Genomic DNA, 24038 nt, shown 5'->3' on the forward strand with positions numbered 1-24038 from the left:
GCTTGCTATCTTAGAGTTTGCTTTCTGTTTGGGAAGCAGCTTCTGCATTACAAGCATATTCACCAGGTAGTTCACAAGTTTCATGTGAATGGCCTTCTTAGATACAAAGTCAATCAATGATATCATTATAGTCATGGCCTTGAAGGTTGCATTCCATTGTGTGTCATGGAGTCGATAAGAATAACTTGGCTAGAGTTATGAATATAACTATATAATAATTTTATCACAATCAACATTGCTCACAATTTAGTACCTCTTTCTTTTTATCATCAATTCTTCAATCATATAATCAATTTATCACCTGGAACTTAGTTCCGGGGAGCCTATGGGGTGGTGTGTCGTCTGTCCGTCCATCGGTCGGTCCAACTGTAAACACTTGCAACTTCCTCTCCAAAACTGTTGATGGGATTGTGACCAAATTTGGCTAAAATTTTACTTGGTAGGTTGGAACTCGAGTTTGTTCACAACATTAAAAACTTTGCGGTCAAGGGGGGTCTACAGGGATCAAAGTGGGTCCAGGTTTGACCTTCCTTTCTCCCCTCCCCTCCGCCTCACCCCATAATAGGTATTTGCCTTTCTTCTCTGAAACTACACGCACAATTACGATGAAACCTGACCACAACCTTCATCCCCCATGATGTACCATGGTTTGTTCAAGGAATCAAGAAAATCAGGGCCTAAAGGGGTCTACCGGGGGTCAATGTGGGTCCAGGTTTGACCCCCACAAAATAGGTATTTGCTATTTTCTCAGAACCTACACACACGATTTTGATGAAACTTCACCACAACCTTCATCATCCGTGATGTACCAATGTTTGTTCAAAGCATTTGAAAAATTGGGGTCTGAGGAGACCCCGGGTGGGAGGGGGGTTGCCCCCCCAAAATATGTATTTTTTGTTTGTTTGTTTAAAGTGTTATGATTATGTTAATATGATTCTACATGCTGCCCTGTCTTCTAGCAACCATTCAAATTGGTTTAAAATACCTTTAGTCGGTGCAGTATATTGTTTATTCTACCACGTGAGCACCAGGGGTATTGCCCCTATGTTTTGTTGACTATTGAGGGTGAGGACTTGAAATGAAGAATCAAATATCAGATCCACACAACTCGTATAAATACACATTTTTATTTATAATGTTATAACACAAAACAGATTGCATTGGATCCACAGATACAGTTCCCTCCATTATAAGTATTGGAACAGTGAAGTCAAATTTGTTATTATTGCTTTATACTCAAGAAATTTGGATTTGAGATCAAAGGATGAAGATGTGGTAAGTTCAGAAGGTCAGCTTTTATTTATTGGTATTTCTATGGATAAATGTTTTACCATTGCAGAACAATAGCACTTTTTATGTTCACTGTTTAAAGTTGACTCCACTGTTCAAATACTTATGGAAGGCACTGCTTATCAATAATATCAATGTCAATAATACTGTGAAAGTGCGTTCAGAACAGGAACAGAATGCATTTTCCCCTTGGAATCTGAGTGGCTTGGTGGTGGAGTGTGTAAAGCATTGTTGCATTTGCCTTCACGGTTGGGGGTTTGTTTCCCATGATCAACTCAGTGAAAATGACCACACCCTGCCACAGAGCGAGTGGTGACGTGTCCAGGACTGGTTCTTATGAAACATTTATGACTTCCTGGTGTCACTTTGCACTGAAAATCTCAATACATGTGCTACATGTATGAGTAGAACAGGGCAGATGATGAATTTATAGTTTGACACAATTGCAAACAAGAAAGTTTTTTTTTTAAATCCATGGTCAGCGCCAATATGTCTGGAAGTGAAGGTCTTTGTGTATTTGATCTTTTTTATGTGGGCAAGGTGATGGTGTCCATCGACTTAGGAGAGTTTGAATCATTTGGAATATTTTCACGACTGGAATGCTTGAAGGTAGACTGACTTGTAGATGTCTGCCAAAATTTATTTGGGAAGGAGTGATAGAGGGAGGGCAAACATAAATATATATCATTCAATTAAATAAATACAACCAACCACAACAAGATTTAACTTGGAAGGTGGAATAAAATTAAAGGAAATAAAAACATTTTAACAATTCTTTCTTATGGTCAAAATATTCACCTAAAATTTTAAATTATGCATAAATACACTGATCAAGAGTAATTATTTTGAATTTACTTATTACAACAAACTGTCTGTCCAAAAATGACTATAAACTGTCTTTTCAAAAATGACTATAAACTGCCTGTCCAAAAATGACTATAAACTGTCTGTCCAAAAATGACTATAAACCCTGTCCAAAAATGACTATAAACTGTCTTTCCAAAAATGACTATAAACTGCCTGTCCAAAAATGACTATAAACTGTCTGTCCAAAAATGACTATAAACTGTCTGTCCAAAAATGACTATAAACTGCCTGTCCAAAAATGACTATAAACTGTCTGTCCAAAAATGACTATAAACTGTCTGTCCAAAAATGACTATAAACTGTCTGTCCAAAAATGACTATAAACTGTCTGTCCAAAAATGACTATAAACTGTCTGTCCAAAAATGACTATAAACTGTCTGTCCAAAAATGACTATAAACTGTCTGTCCAAAAATGACTATAAACTGCCTGTCCAAAAATGACTATAAACTGTCTGTCCAAAAATGACTATAAACTGTCTGTCCAAAAATGACTATAAACTGTCTGTCCAAAAATGACTATAAACTGTCTGTCCAAAAATGACTATAAACTGTCTGTCCAAAAATGACTATAAACTGTCTGTCCAAAAATGACTACAAACCCTGTCCAAAAATGACTATAAACTGTCTGTCCAAAAATGACTATAAACTGTCTGTCCAAAAATGACTATAAACTGTCTGTCCAAAAATGACTATAAACTGCCTGTCCAAAAATGACTATAAACTGTCTGTCCAAAAATGACTATAAACTGTCTGTCCAAAAATGACTATAAACTGTCTGTCCAAAAATGACTATAAACTGTCTGTCCAAAAATGACTATAAACTGTCTGTCCAAAAATGACTACAAACCCTGTCCAAAAATGACTATAAACTGTCTGTCCAAAAATGACTATAAACTGTCTGTCCAAAAATGACTATAAACTGTCTGTCCAAAAATGACTATAAACTGTCTGTCCAAAAATGACTATAAACCCTGTCCAAAAATGACTATAAACTGTCTTTCCAAAAATGACTATAAACTGCCTGTCCAAAAATGACTATAAACTGCCTGTCCAAAAATGACTATAAACTGTCTGTCCAAAAATGACTATAAACTGCCTGTCCAAAAATGACTATAAACTGTCTGTTCAAAAATGACTATAAACTGTCTGTCCAAAAATGATGATAAACTGTCTGTCCAAAAATGACTATAAACTGTCTGTCCAAAAATGACTATAAACTGCCTGTCCAAAAATGACTATAAACTGTCTGTCCAAAAATGACTATAAACTGTCTGTCCAAAAATGACTATAAACTGTCTGTCCAAAAATGACTATAAACTGTCTGTCCAAAAATGATGATAAACTGTCTGTCCAAAAATGACTATAAACTGTCTGTCCAAAAATGACTATAAACTGTCTGTCCAAAAATGACTATAAACTGTCTGTCCAAAAATGACTATAAACTGTCTGTCCAAAAATGACTATAAACTGTCTGTCCAAAAATGACTATAAACTGTCTGTCCAAAAATGACTATAAACTGTCTGTCCAAAAATGACTATAAACTGTCTGTCCAAAAATGACTATAAACTGTCTGTCCAAAAATGACTATAAACTGTCTGTCCAAAAATGATGATAAACTGTCTGTCCAAAAATGACTATAAACTGTCTGTCCAAAAATGACTATAAACTGTCTGTCCAAAAATGACTATAAACTGTCTGTCCAAAAATGACTATAAACTGTCTGTCCAAAAATGACTATAAACTGTCTGTCCAAAAATGACTATAAACTGTCTGTCCAAAAATGACTATAAACTGTCACCTTGGTGTTTCACAGGGAAGGCATTAAATCAATGATTGTGTCGTCCATTGGATAAGCTGCGAATCGATCTGCCAGCATTGCTTGTTGTTGGTGGATGTGAAAGATCCTGCTGGTACCCAGGCCAAATTCTGATTTCTTTCCCTGACTACCACTGATAAAGCAATGGCAACCCACTCAGTGTAATCCTTGCCATGAAGGTACTTTTGGCAGCACATGAGTCTGCCCTTAGAGGCAGAGGCAACGATACAAACAAACATGAATAATGTACGGCTTTAGTAGCCTCGAGAATCTACATTTTGCTAGTTCACAAAAAGTTGTGAAATAACAAACAATTGTGTTGGCAGTGTGACCACATTTTAGTCACATCTAAAGAAGGACAGAGCTGCCATAGCGAGGGATACAGCATAAGGCCACCATGTTGATCTCGGGCTTAGCTCGACTAGCTATCTGAGGAGCGGCTGAAGGAGACAATTTTATACATTAGAAAGGAGGCGAGATAGACTCATTTCACCTCCCTGCACCTTGTATTTCCTCCTGAAACCCCCGCTCAATACTCCTGCTCCCCACTCACCCCTCCTCCTGACCCCCGCTCACCCCTCCAACTGCTCCCCACTCACCCCTCCTCCTGACCCCCGCTCACCCCTCCAACTGCTCCCCTCTCACCCATCCTCCTGAAACCCCCACTCACTACTCCTGCTCCCCACTCACCTCTCCTCCTGACCCCACTCACCCCTCCAACTGCTCCCCTCTCACCCATCCTCCTGAAACCCCCACTCACTACTCCTGCTCCCCACTCACCTCTCCTCCTGACCCCCGCTTACCCCTCCAACTGATCCCCTCTCACCCATCCTCTTGACCCCCGCTCACCCCTCCAACTGCTCCCCACTCACCCCTCCTCCTGACCCCTGCTCACCCCTCCAACTGCTCCCCTCTCATCCCTCCTCCTGAAACCCCCACTCACTACTCACTCACCTCTCCTCCTGCTCCACACTCACCCCTCCACCTAATCCCCGCTCTTATTGTTATTTTAAAAAACGCTTCTGTACACCGCCATTGATGCTCGGTTTGCAAGCCACCGCCTACAATTCCAATAGAAGAGACATAATTACTCTTTTATGAAAAATGTTTTTCGAGTTTGTTTTATCCTCAAAAATAGACCGTATTGAATGAACACACATTTGTGTAAAAAGATTGAACTTTAAAACCTACCATTATGAAGGCGGACAGACATCTGTACAAACACCCAAACTGACATTGTGTTCTATATGGGAGATGCCATCATGCAGGAACATTTCCGTGTCATACTGTACCGTATTTTTGGAATGGGATCCGGAGAACGTCGAACCTGTGGTGATCCTGCAAAGGAGTGATAAAATGTAGTCAATCAGATGAACAAAAATTATTATGTGATCTTCATTTGAGGTAAGGGTTAAAGGTTAAAACCATCAAATGTCTTTCCTTATCCACGCTCGGGCTTCCTCCTGAATTAATCTTGGGCCGCATTTTGATTCTAGTTTACTTGGACAAAGATGAGTACGCGGTACCGCAACTGCAATAACATCTGCGATTCCAGCCATGTTATAATTATCATCATGTGTATGAAAACAATATATTTGGGCTTAAAATAAAACTTACAATTCCGCGTCACATTTTGTCCATCGGAATTAATGCAGATTTTCCCCCAAAGTGTAATGTCCATTTTCCAACATGCACTGAGTCATTGCTTCATCATTGCTATTAGTTTACTGATATCGATTTATTTGTGTTATCGTTATCCTTAATCTTTGCCTCTGCCACCAAAGGTAGATGGAGGTATATGATTTCACTCTTGTCTGTCTGTCTGTCTGCCTGTCTGTTTGTCTGTGAGCAGGATATCTCAAAAGGTTATGGATGGATTTGAACGAAACTTGGTGGAGAGGTTGCGTGTGTGACGAGGACGAATCGATTCGATATTTGTGAAGATCTGAATAGAGATTCGGATACGATAATTATTTAATTTTTTATGTGATTCTTCACCATTGAGAGATCGGGCGAAAAGCGATATATAACATTGTAGCGGTTACCGCTGGATGTACATAATCGCCTTGCACCGGCCAGAACACGGCCAGACGCGCCTCTCCCGGGCATGCCCGGACTCACTGTTCCCGGGCACGCCCGAACCTCCCGAGCACGCCCGGTCTCGTCTTTCCCGGGCATGCCCGCTCTCGCCTTTCCAGGGCTCGCCCAGAGCGTCCGGGCATGCCCGCTATCGCCTTTCCAGGGCTCGCCCAGAGCGTCCGGGCATGCCCGCTATCGCCTTTCCAGGGCACGCCCAGAGCGTCCGGGCATGCCCGCTATCGCCTTTCCAGGGCTCGCCCAGAGCGTCCGGGCATGCCCGCTATCGCCTTTCCAGGGCTCGCCCAGAGCGTCCGGGCATGCCCGCTATCGCCTTTCCAGGGCTCGCCCAGAGCGTCCGGGCATGCCCGCTATCGCCTTTCCAGTGCTCGCCCAGAGCGTCCGGGCATGCCCGCTATCGCCTTTCCAGGGCACGCCCAGAGCGTCCGGGCATGCCCGCTATCGCCTTTCCAGGGCTCGCCCAGAGCGTCCGGGCATGCCCGCTATCGCCTTTCCAGGGCTCGCCCAGAGCATCCGGGCATGCCCGCTATCGCCTTTCCAGTGCTCGCCCAGAGCGCCCGGGCACGCCCAGCCTCGACTTGCCAGGCCACAGCCAAACACGCCCGGGCAGGTCCAGACTCGCCTTTCCAAGGCTCGCCCTTGATACCCGGGCATGCCCGGTATTGCTTTTGCCGGGCAAACTTCCCGACATAAATGTGTATATATATTGTTGCCCGAAAAACGGGCTTGTAAGAATACCTGAGCTGTTTTGTTTCAATAAAGCAACTCGGACGAATTCCGTCTTTGGTCGCGTCAATTCTTTCGACTCGCGTTGGAGCGCAGTTCCTTCATTGGTGACCTACCGACATGGATACGGCAGTGACGCTTAAACTGCCTACCTTCTGGGAGACTCACGCGGCTGTTTGGTTCGCCCAGGCGGACTCCCAGTTCGCCCTGCGAGGCATCACCGCGGACGACACCCGCTTCCACCATGTTGTGGCGGCGCTCGGTTCCACCACCGCGGCCCGCGCCTTGAGCCTCCTCCAGCACCCGCCGGCTGCTGACAAATACGACGCGCTGAAGACGCTCCTCATCGGCGCTTTCGCCCTCTCACCGGCAGCACGCGCACGGCGCCTGCTTGACCTGCCCGAGCTCGGCGACATGCGCCCGTCCGAGCGCATGGACTATATGCTCTCGTTGCTCGGCGAGCACTCTCCGGCATTCCTGTTCCGGGAGCTGTTCCTCCGTCAGCTGCCTAACCCGGTACGCCTCGCCCTGGCTGGCACGTTGATCACGGATTCCCGCGCCCTCGCCAGGGAAGCCGATAAGATCTCCTCGGCGGGCCAGCACATCGGCGCGGTTACCTGGAGCCCGCCGCCGTCCGAGGCGACGCCCACGACGCCCGAGCGCCCTGCGCGGTTGGAGGCCGAACTGCCGGTGCAACTGGCGGCCGCCACGCCGCACTGCCCACTTCCGACACGACGGCCGGGGCCTCCACCTGACCGGGCGTGGTGTTATTACCACGCCAGGTTCGGACACAAGGCTCGGACGTGCCGGCCCCCGTGCACTTTCGGCAGGTCGGGAAACGGCCGGGCCGGCGTTCATTCCCAGCCATGAGCGCCGGCCACTCGGGCAACTTGCTGTTTATTCGGGACAAAGCGTCTGGACGGCGTTTCCTGTGCGACACCGGCGCCCAACTGAGCGTCATACCTGCCTCCGAGCAGGACAGGCTGGACGCAGTTTGCGGCTCCTCTTTGGTCGCTGCTAATGGCTCGGCCATACGCACTTTCGGCCCACGCGTCGTCACCCTCTGCTTCGGCAGCCAGCGCTTTCAATGGACTTTTGTTACCGCCAGCGTCCCCGTGGCTTTGCTGGGCGCCGACTTCCTCTGCGCGCACGGGCTGCTGGTCGACGTCAAACGACGTCGCCTTGTCCACGCCGAGACCTTCAGCTCCCTGGCGTGCACAATGAGCAGCTCCGCGCCGACCGAACTGGCGTGCGCCCTCCCGGCAACGAACGAGTTCGCTCGCCTGCTCATGGAATTCCCGGCCCTCACGCGGCCGACGTTTTCGGCCGTCGCGGTGCGGCACGGGATCGAGCACCACATACCCACTACGGGCCCGCCGGTCTACGCCAGGGCCCGCCGCCTCGACCCAGCCAAGCTCGCCGTGGCAAAGGCCGAATTCGACGCGTTGGACCACCTCGGCATCGTGCGGCGCTCCGATAGCGCGTGGGCCTCGCCACTGTACATCGTGCCAAAGCCGGGGGGTGGATGGCGCCCGTGTGGCGACTACCGCCGTCTCAATGACACTACCACCCCCGACAGGTACCCGATCCCGCATATTCAGGACTTTTCCGCCCGTTTGGCGGGACGGGTCATCTTTTCGAAAATTGACCTGATACGGGGCTACCACCAGGTACCTGTCCGGGCGGCCGACGTCCCGAAGACGGCCGTCATCACGCCGTTCGGCCTGTTCGAATTTTTGCGGATGCCGTTTGGCCTCAAGAACGCGGCCCAGGCGTTCCAGCGCTTGATGGACGGCGTGCTGCGCGACCTGCCGTTTCTTTTCGTCTATCTGGACGACATCCTCGTCGCCAGCACGTCCCGCGCCGAGCACCTCCTCCACCTCCGAACACTGTTCGGTCGCCTCAGCGAGCACGGCTTAATTGTCAACCCGGTCAAATGCCACTTCGGCGCGACGACCGTTGACTTTTTGGGCCACCGCATCACCAAGACCGGGGCCGTGCCGCTGCCGACCAAGGTCGAAGCCATCACCACGTTCCCGCGTCCCCGTTCCATCAAGGCCCTCCAAGAGTTCCTCGGCATGGTGAATTTTTATCACCGATTCGTGCCCCGCGCTGCTCAGCTCATGCGGCCCCTTTACGAGGCCCTCCGGGGCAAGCCGGCCAAGCATGACATTGTTTGGTCCGCGGCCATGGACGCGGCCTTCGCCAGTGCCAAACGGGCCCTCGCCGACGCAACGCTGCTGGCTCACCCGGTGCTCAACGCGCCCATCGCCCTCACTACGGACGCCTCCAACTACGCGGTGGGCGCCGTCCATGAGCAATGGGTGGACGGGGTTTGGCAGCCACTCGCTTTTTTCAGCCGGCAACTCCGGCCGAACGAGTTAAACTACAGCACGTTCGACCGCGAGCTGCTCGGGCTATTCCTGGCCGTTCGCCATTTCCGACACCTCCTGGAGGGCCGCCCGTTCACGGCTTTCGTCGACCACAAGCCGTTGGTCTACGCAATGGCTAAGGTCACGGAGTCGTGGTCGGCCCGCCAGCAGCGCCACCTCTCCGCCGTGTCGGAGTTCACCACGGACATCCAGCACGTCGCCGGCAAAGACAACGCCGTGGCCGACTGCCTTTCGCGGGCCAGCGCGAACGCGGTCCACCTCGGCGTGGACTTCACGCTCATGGCGGCCGACCAGACCACCGACGCCTCGGTGCAGGCACTCCGCGTGGCGGACACGGGCCTCCGCCTGGCCGACATCCCCTTCGCGGGCACCGTCCTGCTCTGCGACGTCTCCCAGGGCCAGCCTCGCCCCATCGTGCCCGTTTCCTGGCAGCGCCGCATCTTCGCCTCCATCCACGGCCTTTCTCACCCGGGCCGGAAAGCTTCTCAGAAGCTGGTGTCGGCGCGTTTCGTCTGGCACGGCCTTCGACGAAACATCCGCGACTGGGCCAACGCCTGCACGGCCTGCCAGCGAGCCAAGGTCCACCGCCACACCCAGGCCCCGCTGGCACCTTTCGCCGTGCCTGAACGGCGTTTCGACCACGTCCACGTGGACCTGGTGGGTCCCCTGCCCCCCTCGCGGGGGTTCACCCACCTGCTCACCATGGTGGACAGGACCACCAGGTGGCCGGAGGCCGTGCCCCTCACCTCCACCACCACCGCCGACGTGGCGCAGGCATTCATCGCCACCTGGGTCGCGCGCTTTGGCGCACCAGCGGACATCTCGTCCGACCGCGGCCCACAGTTCACGTCTGAGCTTTGGGGCGCGGTCGCCCGTTCGTTGGGGGTCACGCTGCACCGCACCACGGCCTACCACCCCCAAGCCAATGGGTTGTGCGAGCGGTTTCACCGCTCCATGAAGGCCGCACTCATGGCCGGCCTTCAGGACGACGGTTGGGCCGACCGGCTGCCGTGGGTCCTTTTGGGCCTTCGCACGGCCCCCAAGGAAGACCTCCAGGCATCCGCCACCGAGCTAGTCTACGGCCAGCCACTCCGCGTCCCGGGCGAATTCGTCCCTGACGCTACCAGTCCCTGGTCCGCCGCTCGCCAGCGTTCGGACCTCCAGGAGGCCGCCCGACGATTTGCCCCCATGCCGACGTCCCGCCACGGTGGCCCCCAGTCCTACGTCCCCCCCGGCGCTTCGCACAGCGGAGTACGTCTTTGTGCGTCATGACGCGCACCGGGGGCCACTCCGGCCGCCGTACGACGGGCCCTTCCGGGTCCTGCGACGGGGCGACAAGTCTTTCATCGTCGACTTCGGCGGCCGGCCAGACCGGATTTCTGTGGACCGCCTCAAACCGGCGCACATGGACGTCGACCGACCACCACGGTTGGCCCTTCCTCCGCGGCGAGGCCGCCCCCCGTCCACAGTTCCCCCCGCTCGACCACCCACCACCACGTCAGACCCCTCCCCACGACCCTCCAGGGGTCGCTTCGGCCGGGTCATCCGGACCCCCCTTAAATTGACCCTGCCGGTGCAGGTCGATTCTGGAGGGGCGTGTGTAGCGGTTACCGCTGGATGTACATAATCGCCTTGCACCGGCCAGAACACGGCCAGACGCGCCTCTCCCGGGCATGCCCGGACTCACTGTTCCCGGGCACGCCCGAACCTCCCGGACACGCCCGGTCTCGTCTTTCCCGGGCATGCCCGCTCTCGCCTTTCCAGGGCTCGCCCAGAGCGTCCGGGCATGCCCGCTATCGCCTTTCCAGGGCTCGCCCAGAGCGTCCGGGCATGCCCGCTATCGCCTTTCCAGGGCACGCCCAGAGCGTCCGGGCATGCCCGCTATCGCCTTTCCAGGGCTCGCCCAGAGCGTCCGGGCATGCCCGCTATCGCCTTTCCAGTGCTCGCCCAGAGCGCCCGGGCACGCCCAGCCTCGACTTGCCAGGCCGCAGCCAAACACGCCCGGGCAGGTCCAGACTCGCCTTTCCAAGGCTCGCCCTTGATACCCGGTATAGCTTTTGCCGGGCAAACTTCCCGACATAAATGTGTATATATATTGTTGCCCGAAAAACGGGCTTGTAAGAATACCTGAGCTGTTTTGTTTCAATAAAGCAACTCGGACGAATTCCGTCTTTGGTCGCGTCAATTCTTTCGACTCGCGTTGGAGCGCAGTTCCTTCAACATGATGTTTATAAAAGTTGTGGACGAGTTATGATAAACTTGGTGGACGAGTTCGTTAGGTGACAAGAACAAACCGATTAGATTTTGGTTCAGGTCCGAATCCAGATCCGGCCTATCAGTGGGATACAAAACGTGAACTGTTCAGCCTGATGGAGGTATGTGCGCTCTACCGAGTGCCCTTCTACTTTATAATGTTGTATTATTCTCCTTGAAGGAAAGATTGGGTATCCTACTATTAATTTGCAATCGGTCACTGGCTCTAACCCTAATACAAACAAGTTTCAAACAAACAGCCCCCCTCCCCCGCCCCCTTCCCATGCCTCCTCCCCCCAAGCCCTCTCCCTCCCACATTTCTCCCGATGTCCCTGCTCTCAAATGTTGTGTTTGTGTCCTTCCCCCTCTCTCCCCATATTGTCTACCGCTACCCTTATTATATGTTTTGTGTGTGTTTGATTTTTTTTTGTGTGATTAATGTTAGCTCTTTCACGAGCCTCGATCCTGTATACAAAAAAAAAAAAAATGGAGCACCTTGCCACCATTAGAGCCTTTAAATTACATCACATGTGGCAATAAATGTGAATTGTTGCTCCCATCTTGCTGGCTCAATGACAGAAGACGCCATTTGCATTTTTTTCCGCCTCCACCCTTATCCCATGCGGGCAACTTGCCACTACATGAGTTGAATGTGCAGTTCACCTCTATTTTAAGAATCTTTATGGTGTAACATTCCCATTAAGTTACTGCATGTACATTCAGGGTATATTGTATAAAATTTACATGTGATGTCATAATTTGTTCTGCTTTTTTGGGGGATTGCCACAACACTGAAAGTGCAAAATTTCACGGAGATTGCAACAATACTCACACTTTGGTTGTGAGAGTGAAACCGTCAAGATAAGAGGTGGGATACAACTTACAATACCATATTGTTTAAATGTTGATGTTGGGAGGAGAGAGAGTAATGGGAGTGAGATTTCTCTTTAATTACCCTGCTCAAAAGATGGCGTCACCAGCACCTAGAATGCACCGGAACGTGTCGCCATTTCCTCTAAGATTATCATCTGTCTGAAGTCAAACTGTCTGATGTTATCTCATGTTTGTCTGTATGTAACAGCTCCTCCATGAGCCTTAGAACCTGTAAAAAATACTGTCTGCTGGTTAGGGAGCAACCTCACAACACATCAGGTTACAGCTGCTAGCTCGCACTCTCTCAAGGAAAACAGGTGAAGTTCTCCCTCATCTAAGGTAAAACTCCACCCTCTAGAGTCTAGAGCCATATAGCACAACCCCTGCCTCTCACTGCTCACCTGCAACCCAATGGAGTACATTTTGCTTCATGGTCCTCTCCATGACAACGTATAGGTGAGGGCGAGACTACCGGAAGTAAGCTGTAACACGTGCCCTTTTGTGGTTTGTTTTCAACGTATCCAATCACGTGACTGTTGTCGCGAAGGGTGCACTAACCGGAAGTTACGTAGTTCCGCGGGCGCCTATTGCTTCTTTGTGTAGTCTCCAACCCTTGGTCCCTCCAACTCTTATGATTTTAATATACAAGGCTCTCTCTCTCTGTAGAGAGTGACACTGCTCCTCTCCCACAGCCAGGGGTGTCGAGAGGAGGGGTCAGGGGAGGGGGGTCGCTGCCTCGGGGCCCGGGGTCCGATGAGGAGCCCGAGCTTCTCCTGTAATTTTAAAAAACATTACAGTGAAACCCCTCATCAGCTCACCCTCACTTCCTCATCGTTACATTTAAACCCAGAAGCTGATTTTGCTCTCCTTGTCGGTTTTCTTGCCGTAAACAAAACAACATTTATCGGTGTTAATGGTACAGTTTCAACTTTACAGAAAATGGTTATTAACCAGAAATATTCGTTACAAAGAAATGGGTTTGTATCCTCTTTGTCCAAAAAAAAATTAATTAATCATCTTCTCACGTATTTTTTGCCAATCTTATGGAGAAATAGTGTTGAACAGTCGAGGGTGCGAATTGACTCGATCGGTCCAAACGTCCCGCTATCTCCTTTATTTTCGATCATCTCTCTATCTCTCTATAATGCAAGCAATCTCTGTGTGTCTGTGTGTCTGTCTGTGTGTATGTCTGTGACCGCTGTTTCTCGACAACCACTGGTCCGATCTAAGTGAAACTTGCCAGGTATATTGCTGGGGACCTGAGGATGTGCCTTTTCAAGGTTTGCTATTAATCGGACAAGTGGTTACCAAGTTATGGCCATTTATTTAGCAAACACATACGTTTTGTACGTGAACGAAGGAACAGCGAAGGACGAGAGCGAAGGAACAGCGAAGGACGAGAGCGAAGACCGAAGGAACGATGAAAGTTTTAATTTTTCTTTGCACGTACGGTCAAGCTACAGCGAAGGAACCGCATGTGTTTGTTGTTTCTGCCTTGCGGTTTGAAACAAGTTATGGCCATTTATTTAGCAAACACATACGTTTTGTACGTGAACGAAGGAACGGCGAAGGACGAGCGCGACGACCGAAGGAACGATGAAAGTTTAAAAAAAAAATTGCACGTACGGTCAAGCCTCAAGCTACAGCGAAGGAACCGCGTGTGTGTTTGTTGTTCTCTTCTCTTTGTGCTTTTCCTTGCGATAAAATGGCAAAATATGTTGGCGCTAATTGAAGAATTGGCCATTAAAACTAATTTGCGATTAATCGTAACTGCGATATGCGAACTTCCGGAAAGTGAGGCCTTATTTTTGGTACGTACGTCAACGTACGTATGTCCACGTACTTACCTCCCCGCACGTACGGGCACGCACTAGTACAGCTAAATAAAAGTAACCATTTGTTTTTCATTAAAGAAAGTTCATTAAAAGTTAGGATAGAAAGTTATATAAAAGAGAGAAAGGGTGGGGGCCCCGAGGTTGGGGGCCTCGGGGCCCGTTCTGGACTCTCGACACACCTGCCCACAACTATTTCCTCGTCCTAATCTATGGAGACCTTATTTGCCACTTTCCCAGCTGACTTGGTGTTGCTTGATATGTGTCAGTATATGGTGGCCTAGCAGCTAAGGAATTCTGTTAAATGACTCGAATTACTTCATGTTCTTTCCCAACTCATCTCCCGAAATGGCAACCCATTCAACTTGCAAAACATCAGCAAAAATGGCAACTGGACCTTGTCATGTCAAACTTTTCCTCCAACTTGTCCTCATTTTCAGCTCCACTAGGCTCTTCTGACCCTGTGCTTGTAAAAGTGTGGCAGTTGTTACTGAAGAACCCACATGACACAGGTGTGTATGGCATTTTGGTAAGGCTGATTGGTCTTGCTTAAAATACTCAAAGACTGGTCCATCATTCCATTAGGTGCTAACATTGACCGCTCCTGGAATTTCTTCTCGATTTCACTTTTTTTTTTCTTTTTTTTTTTTGGATACTGAATCGAGGCTCGTGAAAGAGCTAACATTTATTTCGCTAACAAAACAACCAGACAAACAAAATATACAAAAAGAGGGAGCGGAAGACAAGATGGGGAGAGAAGGGGAAGCACACAACCACAACATTTGAGAGAAGGGAGAAGTGTGGGAGGGAGAGGGCTTGGGGGGAGGAGGCGTGGGAAGGGGAAGGAGAGGTATAAAACACAAGGGGACCGAAATTAGTGGGGGTAGAAAAGATCAAGGTTTTGGATGGGGGAGGATAAGAGATGGTGGTGAACAGCTGTTTTAAAGACCTGGAGGGTGGAGTGGGATTGAAGAGAGTGAGGGAGTTTGTTCCAGAGGCGGGAGAAAAGAGGAATGAAGGAGTGAAGGTGCGCAGAAAGTCTTGATTTTGGCAGTTTAACCATAAGAGGGTTGCAGGCAGATCTTGTGCGACCTGTAGGAATATTTGGGGGACAGAGCCCAGAGAGAGCTGGGGGGGCAAGGCCAGAGATGAGTCGGTAGAAGACGGAAAGACCACCAACCTGCCTGCGGTGAGTGAGTGAAAGGCCCTTGGAGTTAGCTTCATCGTGGGAGATTCCAATGATTCTGAACGCTTTGGTTTCAACAGCGTGAAGACGAGCTAGGTGTGAGGCAGGAGCACCAGACCAGAGGGGAGAGCAGTATTCCATAGAGCTGCGGATGAAAGCCTTGTATGTGGTGAGGAGCTCAGGTGTGCCAAGGAAGGACTTCACACGACGGAGGATGCCCAGTCGGCGACTGGCTTTGGAGGCCAGATTTGAAATGTGGTTTTCCCAGGAAAGATCATGGCAAATAGTGAGACCCAAAAGCTTGAGTGACAGAACTTCTTGGAGAGGATTATTCAGAAAGTGGATGGGAGGGTTGTCCAGTCGGTCTTTTCGGAGAGACATCGTAAGAGTGTGAGATTTATCAGGATTGAAAGACATGTTCCATTTGGATGCCCAGTCTGTGATTTTGTCCAGGTCTGCAGAGAGTGAGGAGGCTGCAGACTGCCGATCTGAGGGATGAGGAATGGAGCGACAGAGAGTAGAGTCGTCAGCAAAGAGATAGAGAGGATTTTCAAGAGAGTCAGAGAGATCATTGATGAAGACCAGAAAAAGCACAGCGCCCAGACCACTACCTTGGGGAACTCCAGCCTGAACAGGAAGAGGAGATGAGAGAAACCCATTCAGGGCCACACGTTGACTACGACCAGAGAGGAAGTCCGCCAGCCATGCATGGAGATTTCCATGGATACCAAAGGAGGAGAGTTTGGTGAGCAGAGCAGGGTGCCAGACCGTATCGAAGGCACATGAAATGTCAAGGGAGACAGCTCTAATTTCCTGTTTGGCGTTGAGGACCTCCATCCATTGTTGAGAAAGCAGAAGCAGCATGTCCAGAGTAGAGTGACCAGGTCTGAAACCAAAATTGATGATCAGAGATCAAGCCCTTGGAGAAGAGGAAAGATTTCATATCTGAAGCAATGATGGATTCCATGACTTTGCTGATAATTGGGAGAAGGCTGATTGGTCTGTAGTTGCTAGGATCTGTTTTTGCACCTTTTTGTGCAAAGCGGTGATATTGGCTGATTTCCAAGCAGATGGCAGATGGCCTTGAGCAAAAGAGAGGGTGAAGAGAACAGAAAGAGGGAGTGAAAGAGCGGAAGAACATGATTTTAGGACCCGTGGGCTGATGCCGTCAGGTCCAGTTGCAGAATCAGAGTCGAGGGTTGACAGAAACTTTTCCACCTTGTCAGGAGGAAAGGACACAGAGTCCAGGAGCAGCTGGGTACGACTGGGTACGGTGGGTACAGAGAGGGATGGGTTTGGGACACAAGATTTAGAGGCAAACACAGAGTTGAGGCATTCAGCTTTTTCACGTGCGGAGTCAGCCGTTAAGCCGTTTGAGGTGAGGGAGGGGATGAAGGGGGAACAAACACCAGAAACACATTTGACCAGACGCCACCAGGATTTGGAAGAGGGAGACAGATAAGAGAGTTCGGCCTTGAGAACGGTGAGATATTGTTTCCTGGCTCTCCTGAGGGTGGACACACACTTGTTTCGGGCTTTGTGAAAGGAAATGAGATTTCCTTCCATTGGATTTGCTTTCCAGGAGACTAAAGCAAGTTGTTTCAGGGCAACAGCCTCACCACAAGATTCCGTGTACCATGGACGGGAGGAAGGGTATGACAACTGAAGACGAGATGGGATAAATCTGTGCATGAGAGAGAGCAATTTACTTTGAAAGAATTCCCAGGATGAGTTGATGTCAGAGGCGGTAGAGATGGGAGACCAGTCCAGATGATTGATGGCTGCTTGAAGACCGTGCCAGTTGGCCTGAGTGAAATGCCAGACTCGTCGACGCTGAGGAGGCTATCTGAGTATGGTCAGAGAGATGTCCACTTTGACAAGCACATGATCAGATGAGCTGATTGGAGCAGAAGAAGAGCAGCAGACATTTTCAGGGAAGTTAGTCATAACCAAGTCCAGAAGACTAATTCTCAATCAGAAGACTAACCACTAATTTCTCTTCTAAACAAGTTCATCCCACTGGAATTCCATTTTTCTGTCCATCAACTCAACCCTCCCTGGTAAACCGATGCATGTGGTGAGAAACATTCTCCCCCTGAAAGCAAACCCGACTGATTGTAATTACCTGCCTATTGTGTATCTATCCTATAGAGAGACGGGGCTCAACCTCAGGTTCGTCTGCATTCCAAACATTCCAGCCTCTCACCATCTTCCAACGCCTGGTGGAAGCTCATGGTCAGGTCTTACTTAGGTTGAATTCCTTCCCTCTCAAAGGGTGGAGTCAAAATGGACTCCACTTTGGGAAAAGCAGACTTCTTGAACTCTGGCTTCACTCAATGGACCAATATCCCAAAATCAGTCACTTCCAATATCCATCATTTTCCCTTATAGCATGTGGGCTTCTTCTCTACCGTGGAAGAGAAATCTCTTACCCAGATTATCACCTCCACTGCAACCACTCCTGACAATACAATTGCCCTAATTCTCAGTAACTGTGCTTCAGTCCTATTGTGGTGTGGCATTTTGGAGCCCTCTCTTGTCTCACTTTTACAGGTCCTCCTCGGATGGGCAGCTTCATATATTTTGGAAAGTTGCAAACATCATAAAAGAGGTTACAAAAGGACATCCTCAACTACAAACCAATCAATCTTCTCCATATCATAAGCAAAGTAGTAGAGTCCATCATCAGGCACTCTCACTTTTCTAAATCACTAATCTCTGACAACTGCTTTGAATTCCAAAATGGCTTTCAACCTTGGATATATGAATCCTTCTGACGCAGTAATGGATGCCTGCATGAACCATAAAAGGTGGTTAGGAGAATATTTTTGGATATGTCTCGACCCTTTGACATGTTCTGACACCCAGCTTTGATTTCAAGGTTGTCTTCCTTTGGTATTCAAGGCTCCCTGCTCAGGTGGTTGTTTGGTTTCCTTTATCAGTGGAAACCGTAGGTGGTTGTCCTTTCCCATGATCTTTCCCTTCAGACTGGAGCTCCACAAGGCAGCAACTTAGAACCTACGTTATTCTTGATTCAATAAATATAAATAATCCATCTGATTCTTTTGAAAACCAACTTGACCATTTTGCCGATGCCTCCACCCTGCGCAGAATGATAGATATCTCTTGTTAAAGGCCGACCACTACTGAATTCCCGTCATCAGACTTGGATAAGATAAGCAGCTGGTCAGCCACTTCAACTTGATGTTAAATGCCAGAAAGTCACATGTTCTCACAATGTCTCTCTCCAAGGATAGACTGCATTTAAACTATCCAATCCATTTCTCTGGAGAGCCACTGGGCGAGGTGCAATCCCTGGAACTCCTTGGTCTTCACTTCATGTGGCAGGATCATATCTCTAAAATGACACCTAAGGCGAGTTTCGCCCTCCCCCTCCCCCCCCCCCCCCCCCCCCGTTCCCCCTGAGTAGCGAGTCCCACCTGAGTATTGTCCGTAGAGTTGAGGCATTCCTGAGCTGCACTGAGCCCATCAGCCCATCACAGTGTGTAAAGCTTTCATATGGAGTTCCATGGAGTATGAATCCCCAACCTGTGCTCGTGCTCCTGCTTCTCAGCTTGCTCCTCTGAGGTGGTCATAAACAAGGTATTCACAGGAACTGTTACTCTCCTGCTTCCCACCATTGGAATCTCAAGGCAGGAGGCAGATTCTCAGGTACTGTTACTCTCCCATTGGCAGCAAGTTTGTGGGCTCTATATTTTAAATAAGCTTACATCTGCCTTACTCCTCCTCCATTTGCCCTTCCCCAGCCACCATAGGCCACACCTTCTTCAAGAAACCCTCAACTGCTCATCCTTTCAAAGTCCAGGCTGGTTCCTGATCTGCATTCCTCTGCCGCCTTATTCTCCCAATTGTGGAATTGTCTCCCTGTGTTGGTGTCTCGTCCTCCTCACTTAATCGTTAAAATTTCCTGCCAATCATAAGCAAATGTACTCAATCATGCATATCCACAATCTTTTCTGCACACATCGCTTCTTTCTCTTCAGGCTGTGGTTCCACAAGGCAGCGTCTTAACACCTACATCATGGGAGCCATTCTTTTCCATTCTGTTTCTCCCCGAGTCATTGTTATTTGTTGTTATAGCTCACCTGGACTTTAGTCTGGTGAGCTTATGCGATCAATATATGTCCGTAGGTAGCCTGGTGTTGGCTTAGCCGTTAGGGTGCCGGCTTGGGATCCTAGGATCCTGGGTTTGAATCCCGGTCGATCGCTGAATTAACACCAGAGGGGTTGACTCAGCCTGTCATCCTTCCGAGGTCCACAAATTGAGTACCAGGTCACTGGTAATTCCCTGCGTGTCGCAAGAGGCGACTAACAGGGTTGGCGGCAGGAAGGGCATCCGGCCATAAAACATTGCTTCAAAAAAGGGGACCACGGTGCCACAAAAAGGCCAACCCCCGCTCTGCGGGGAAAAATGGCTTCTAAAGGTGGCTCTATATGTCCGTAGGTAAGGCAGTCATTCAGTGAGCGAGTCTGTAAATACTTGTCATTATTGCTTGACCAAAACACACGAATTTGATGAAACTTGGCCACAAGCTTCATATCTGATGCCCAACAAAAATATATTGACCGCATCAAAATCTGTGCTCATTAACGGGTTTAAATCAGGCCTGAAACACTAAAGATTGCTGCCCTAACCTAACGGAAAGTCCGATTTCTTGTGCATCTTGTACCCACTGGTCTCATAAGTGCCGTAATGTATGTGCGGTTTCTTGTGGCTTTGCTCATTCAACTCTACCTAAAAAGTACGAATGTAATGAACTAATTGGTGATCAAAAAAAATTTGATATTATTCACAGAAATACAATTGATTTCTAATTTTGTATCAGAATCCAATGTGTACTCGTATAAGGTAAGCAAGTACAAAGGAACTTTGACCCAGGAAAAGGGAATTTGACCAATCATACCAGTGTACCAAACAGATGATGTAACAGCCCACCTAATGGCAACACCCATCACCAGCACAAGTCGTATTATTGTAACAGTACTTACGATGGATGGGACCTTTGATAGTACAGGTGGACAATCACACCCACCAACACGACGAGGATAGGAATGCAGATTCCTAGGCTGAGCCCAATTGGCAGAGCCAGTTTGTCTGTAACAATCAACCAAACACAAACAGTATTAACAATCAAATGAAGAATCTAAGATACGAATTAAAAATACTGATGTTAGCAGGTTCATGTGGACTTTTCAGTTTGGTAAAAATAAAAAGTACAGGAGAGTTGATGAAACGTCACCTATTCCTCAACGTATTCTCCTGCTCTACATGTACGCATTTGGCCGTTCTATTTGTAGTCCCTCGATTCCATCTGCAGACAAATCTTTTGGACACTATTTCATGATACATGTCGTGACGTCTTCATTATTCCTCCACTGGATTCTACACGGGTGTTCTGAATGGTCCAGGAATGAAAATCACAAGGCGAGTTCCAACACCGACATCAAAATCTTCTGTGTTTTCAAAAGGACAAACAGTGACGTCCAATTATTCCGCCATTTCACTGATGTGTGTAATCCAGAAATTCTCACGCAGTTGCATGAAATACATCGGCAGACGTTCTCCTGTAAATTCCAGCTGGTTTGCTGCTCTCATTCTCATGGCACTTAACGATACACCCCTGTTCCAGGACACACGTTACTATGTTGGCTGCCATCTTGGTTTTATTTTACCCAGAATTAATTAATGTCATTTCCTGTATAATTTTTGAGGGTAGACAATATTGTAACTAAAAGTGGGTTAAAGGACATTAATTAATTGGCCAGCATCAGAGAAGAAGGAGTTAAGACAAGATTTTTCTGCGAGAGACAGCCGGTCAATCAGAGTCAGCAACAGCGCTGGAATTGAGACAGGAGTCGAATGGCAGCAGGTGTCAGCACGCCGAGTGAGAGTCTGCATGCTGAACCTGTGGAGTACGCCACACACCACACAACCACGTGATCACTTATCTGCACCACACCTCACCTGACACTGCAAGAACCCATCTGCTTCAAACTTTTCTGCCTCCCCTTATTTTTAGCTCACCTGGAACGAAGTTCAGGGGAGCTTATACGATGGCGCGTTGTCCGTCCGTCCGTAAACACTTGAAACTTCTTCTCCGAAACCGCTGAAGGGATTGCGACCAAATTTGGCACAAATGATATTTGTTGTGTTGTGACTAAAGTTTGTTCACGGCATTAAAATAAATCGGGGTCTAAGGGGGTCTACTGGGGGTCAAAGTGAATCCAGGTTTGACCCCCAAAAAAGGTATTTGCTTTTTCCTCTGAAACTACACAAACTATTTCGATGAAACTTCACCACAACCTTCATCATCCGTGATGTACCAATGTTTGTTCACGGCATTAAAAAAAAAATCTGCCCCTTTAGGGGTGTAAGGGGGGGTTGCCCCCCAAAATAGGTATTTGCTTTTTCCTCTGAAACTACACAAACTATTTCGATGAAACTTCACCACAACCTTCATCATCCGTGATGTACCAATGTTTGTTCACGGCATTAAAAAAAAAATCTGCCCCTTTAGGGGTGTAAGGGGGGGGGGGGTTGCCCCCCAAAATAGGTATTTGCTTTCTTCTCAGAAACTACACTCAATTTTGATGAAACTTCACCACAACCTTAATCACCAATGATGTACCAATGTTTGTCCACGACACTAAGAAAATCTGGATCTAAGGAGGTCTACGGGGGATCAAAGTGGGTCCAGGTTTGACCCCCCAAAATAGGTATTTGCTTTCTTTTATAAAACTACATAAACGATTTCGATGAAACTTCACCACAACCTTCATCACCCATGATGTACCAAAGTTTGTTCACGACATTAAAAACAAATCTGCCCCTTTAGGGGTGTAAGGGGGGTTGCCCCCCAAAATAGGTATTTGCTTTCTTCTCAGAAACTACACTCAATTTTGATGAAACTTGACCACAACCTTCATCACCCATGGTGCACCAAAGTTTGTTCAAAGCAATAGAAAAATTGGGGTCTTAGGAGGTATATGGGGTTGGGGGGAGGAGAGGTTTCCCCCCAAAATATGTATTTTTTACTTTGCTTGTTTAAAGTCTTATGATTATGTTAGTATGATTCTACATGTTGCCCTGTGTTCTAGGAACCATTCAAATTGGTTTAAAATACCTTTAGTCAGTGCAGTATCCTGTTTATTCTACCAGGTGAGCACCAGGGGTATTGCCCCTATGTTTTTCTCTCCCCCTCTCGTGTGCTGTGTTTTTTTTAACACGGGTCTGCTATTTTAAGGTAGGCATTGAGGCCGTGCTTGTTCAGTTAAGCGGAAGCGGTACCGCCAGATTCGTTATCTTTCTTTTTTTCCCCTTTCAGATACTATTTGCTTTATAGTCTTCCCATCCCTGTTAAAGTTAAACCTATTATCTTTTCCTTTGATCGCTGTTGTTGTTACCTCCACCACCGAAGGTGGACGGACGTTTTTTTTCATTCCCGTCTGTCTGTCTGTCTGTCTGTGAACAGGATATCTCAAAAAGTTATGGACGGATTCAGACAAAACTTGGTGGACAGGTTGGGTGTGTGACAAAGAATAATTGATGATATCTTGGTGAAGATCTGGATCTGTATCTGTATCCAGATACAAGAATCTTTAAAGTGATTCTTCACTATTGGGAGTGACAGAGACAAAAAAAGAAAAGCTGACAAAGAATAATTGATGATATCTTGGTGAAGATCTGGATCTGTAATATCGATACAAGAATCTTTAAAGTGATTCTTCACCATTGAGAGTGACAGGGACAAAAAAAAAAAAGAAAGCACAATATCTCAAAAAGTTGTGGACGGATTATAACAAAACTTGGTGGATGATTTTGGTAGGTGACAAGAACAAGCCAATTGGATTTTGGTTAAGGTGCGGTTGTAGATCCGGCTTATCAGTGGCCAGGTGCAGGTATGCGCTCTACCAAGTGCCATTTTAGTTTTTTTTTTAATTCCAAGCGCTCCTCCAACATTATAAATAATTGTTTGAAAAAATAAGCGCTACAAAACCTTGGCGCACAAACCAAATTATACTCGTAGTTCTCCCACTTCCATGGTATTCCTAAACGTGTGCAGTCACACCTCTCGTTTGGGCATTCGGCAGGGGTAACCTCTGGTGAGACCTGGCTCAATCACTTCGGGCAAGACCGGGTCTTGTTACAATATCATTCCACAAAATTTCAGTAATTAATTGTTATTTTTATATGTTCTGCAATAAAAATGTCCACATCAACCTTAAATCACCATAAGTCGTTACAGCAAACACAGAAATAACAATAAAACATAGGGGCAATACCCCTGGCGCTCACCTGGTACAATAAACAGTATACTACACTGACTGGAGGTATTTTAAACCAAATTCAATGGTTGCTGGAAGACCGGGCAGCATGTAGAATCATATTAACACAATCATAAGACTTTAAACAAACAAACAAAAAAATACCTATTTTGGGGGGCAACCCCTACCCACCTCCCCCATCCTGTATACCTCCTCAGACCCCAATTTTTCTAATGCCTTGAACAAAGATTGTTACATCACAGGTGATGAAGGTTGTGAGGACGTTTCTTTGAAATTGTGTATGAAGTTTCAGAGAAAAGAGCAAACACCTATTTTGGGGGGCCACCCCCCAGTAGACCCCTCACGGCCCGATTTTTTTCTAATGGCTTCAACAAACTTTGGTACAACACGGGTGAT

General features: G+C 48.0%; 1 protein-coding gene across 1 annotated transcript in view; it reads right to left on the reverse strand.

Moving 5' to 3' along the window:
- Positions 1–1110: 1110 nt before the first annotated feature.
- The window catches only part of LOC144893205 (uncharacterized), a 30147-nt gene continuing 7219 nt past the window's right edge, over positions 1111–24038 (reverse strand). Inside the window, exons 4-6 of the mRNA XM_078782861.1 lie at positions 20346–20451; positions 5268–5313; positions 1111–1919 (exon numbers count right to left, since the gene is read on the reverse strand). Coding sequence (XP_078638987.1) covers positions 1818–1919; positions 5268–5313; positions 20346–20451 — 254 coding nt within the window. The 3' untranslated portion in view covers positions 1111–1817. The remainder of the gene's footprint in view (positions 1920–5267; positions 5314–20345; positions 20452–24038) is intronic.

Source organism: Myxine glutinosa, chromosome 1 (assembly GCF_964187855.1).
Source record: "Myxine glutinosa chromosome 1, kmMyxGlut1.1, whole genome shotgun sequence".
In the NCBI taxonomy this organism is placed as follows: Eukaryota; Metazoa; Chordata; class Myxini; order Myxiniformes; family Myxinidae; genus Myxine; species Myxine glutinosa.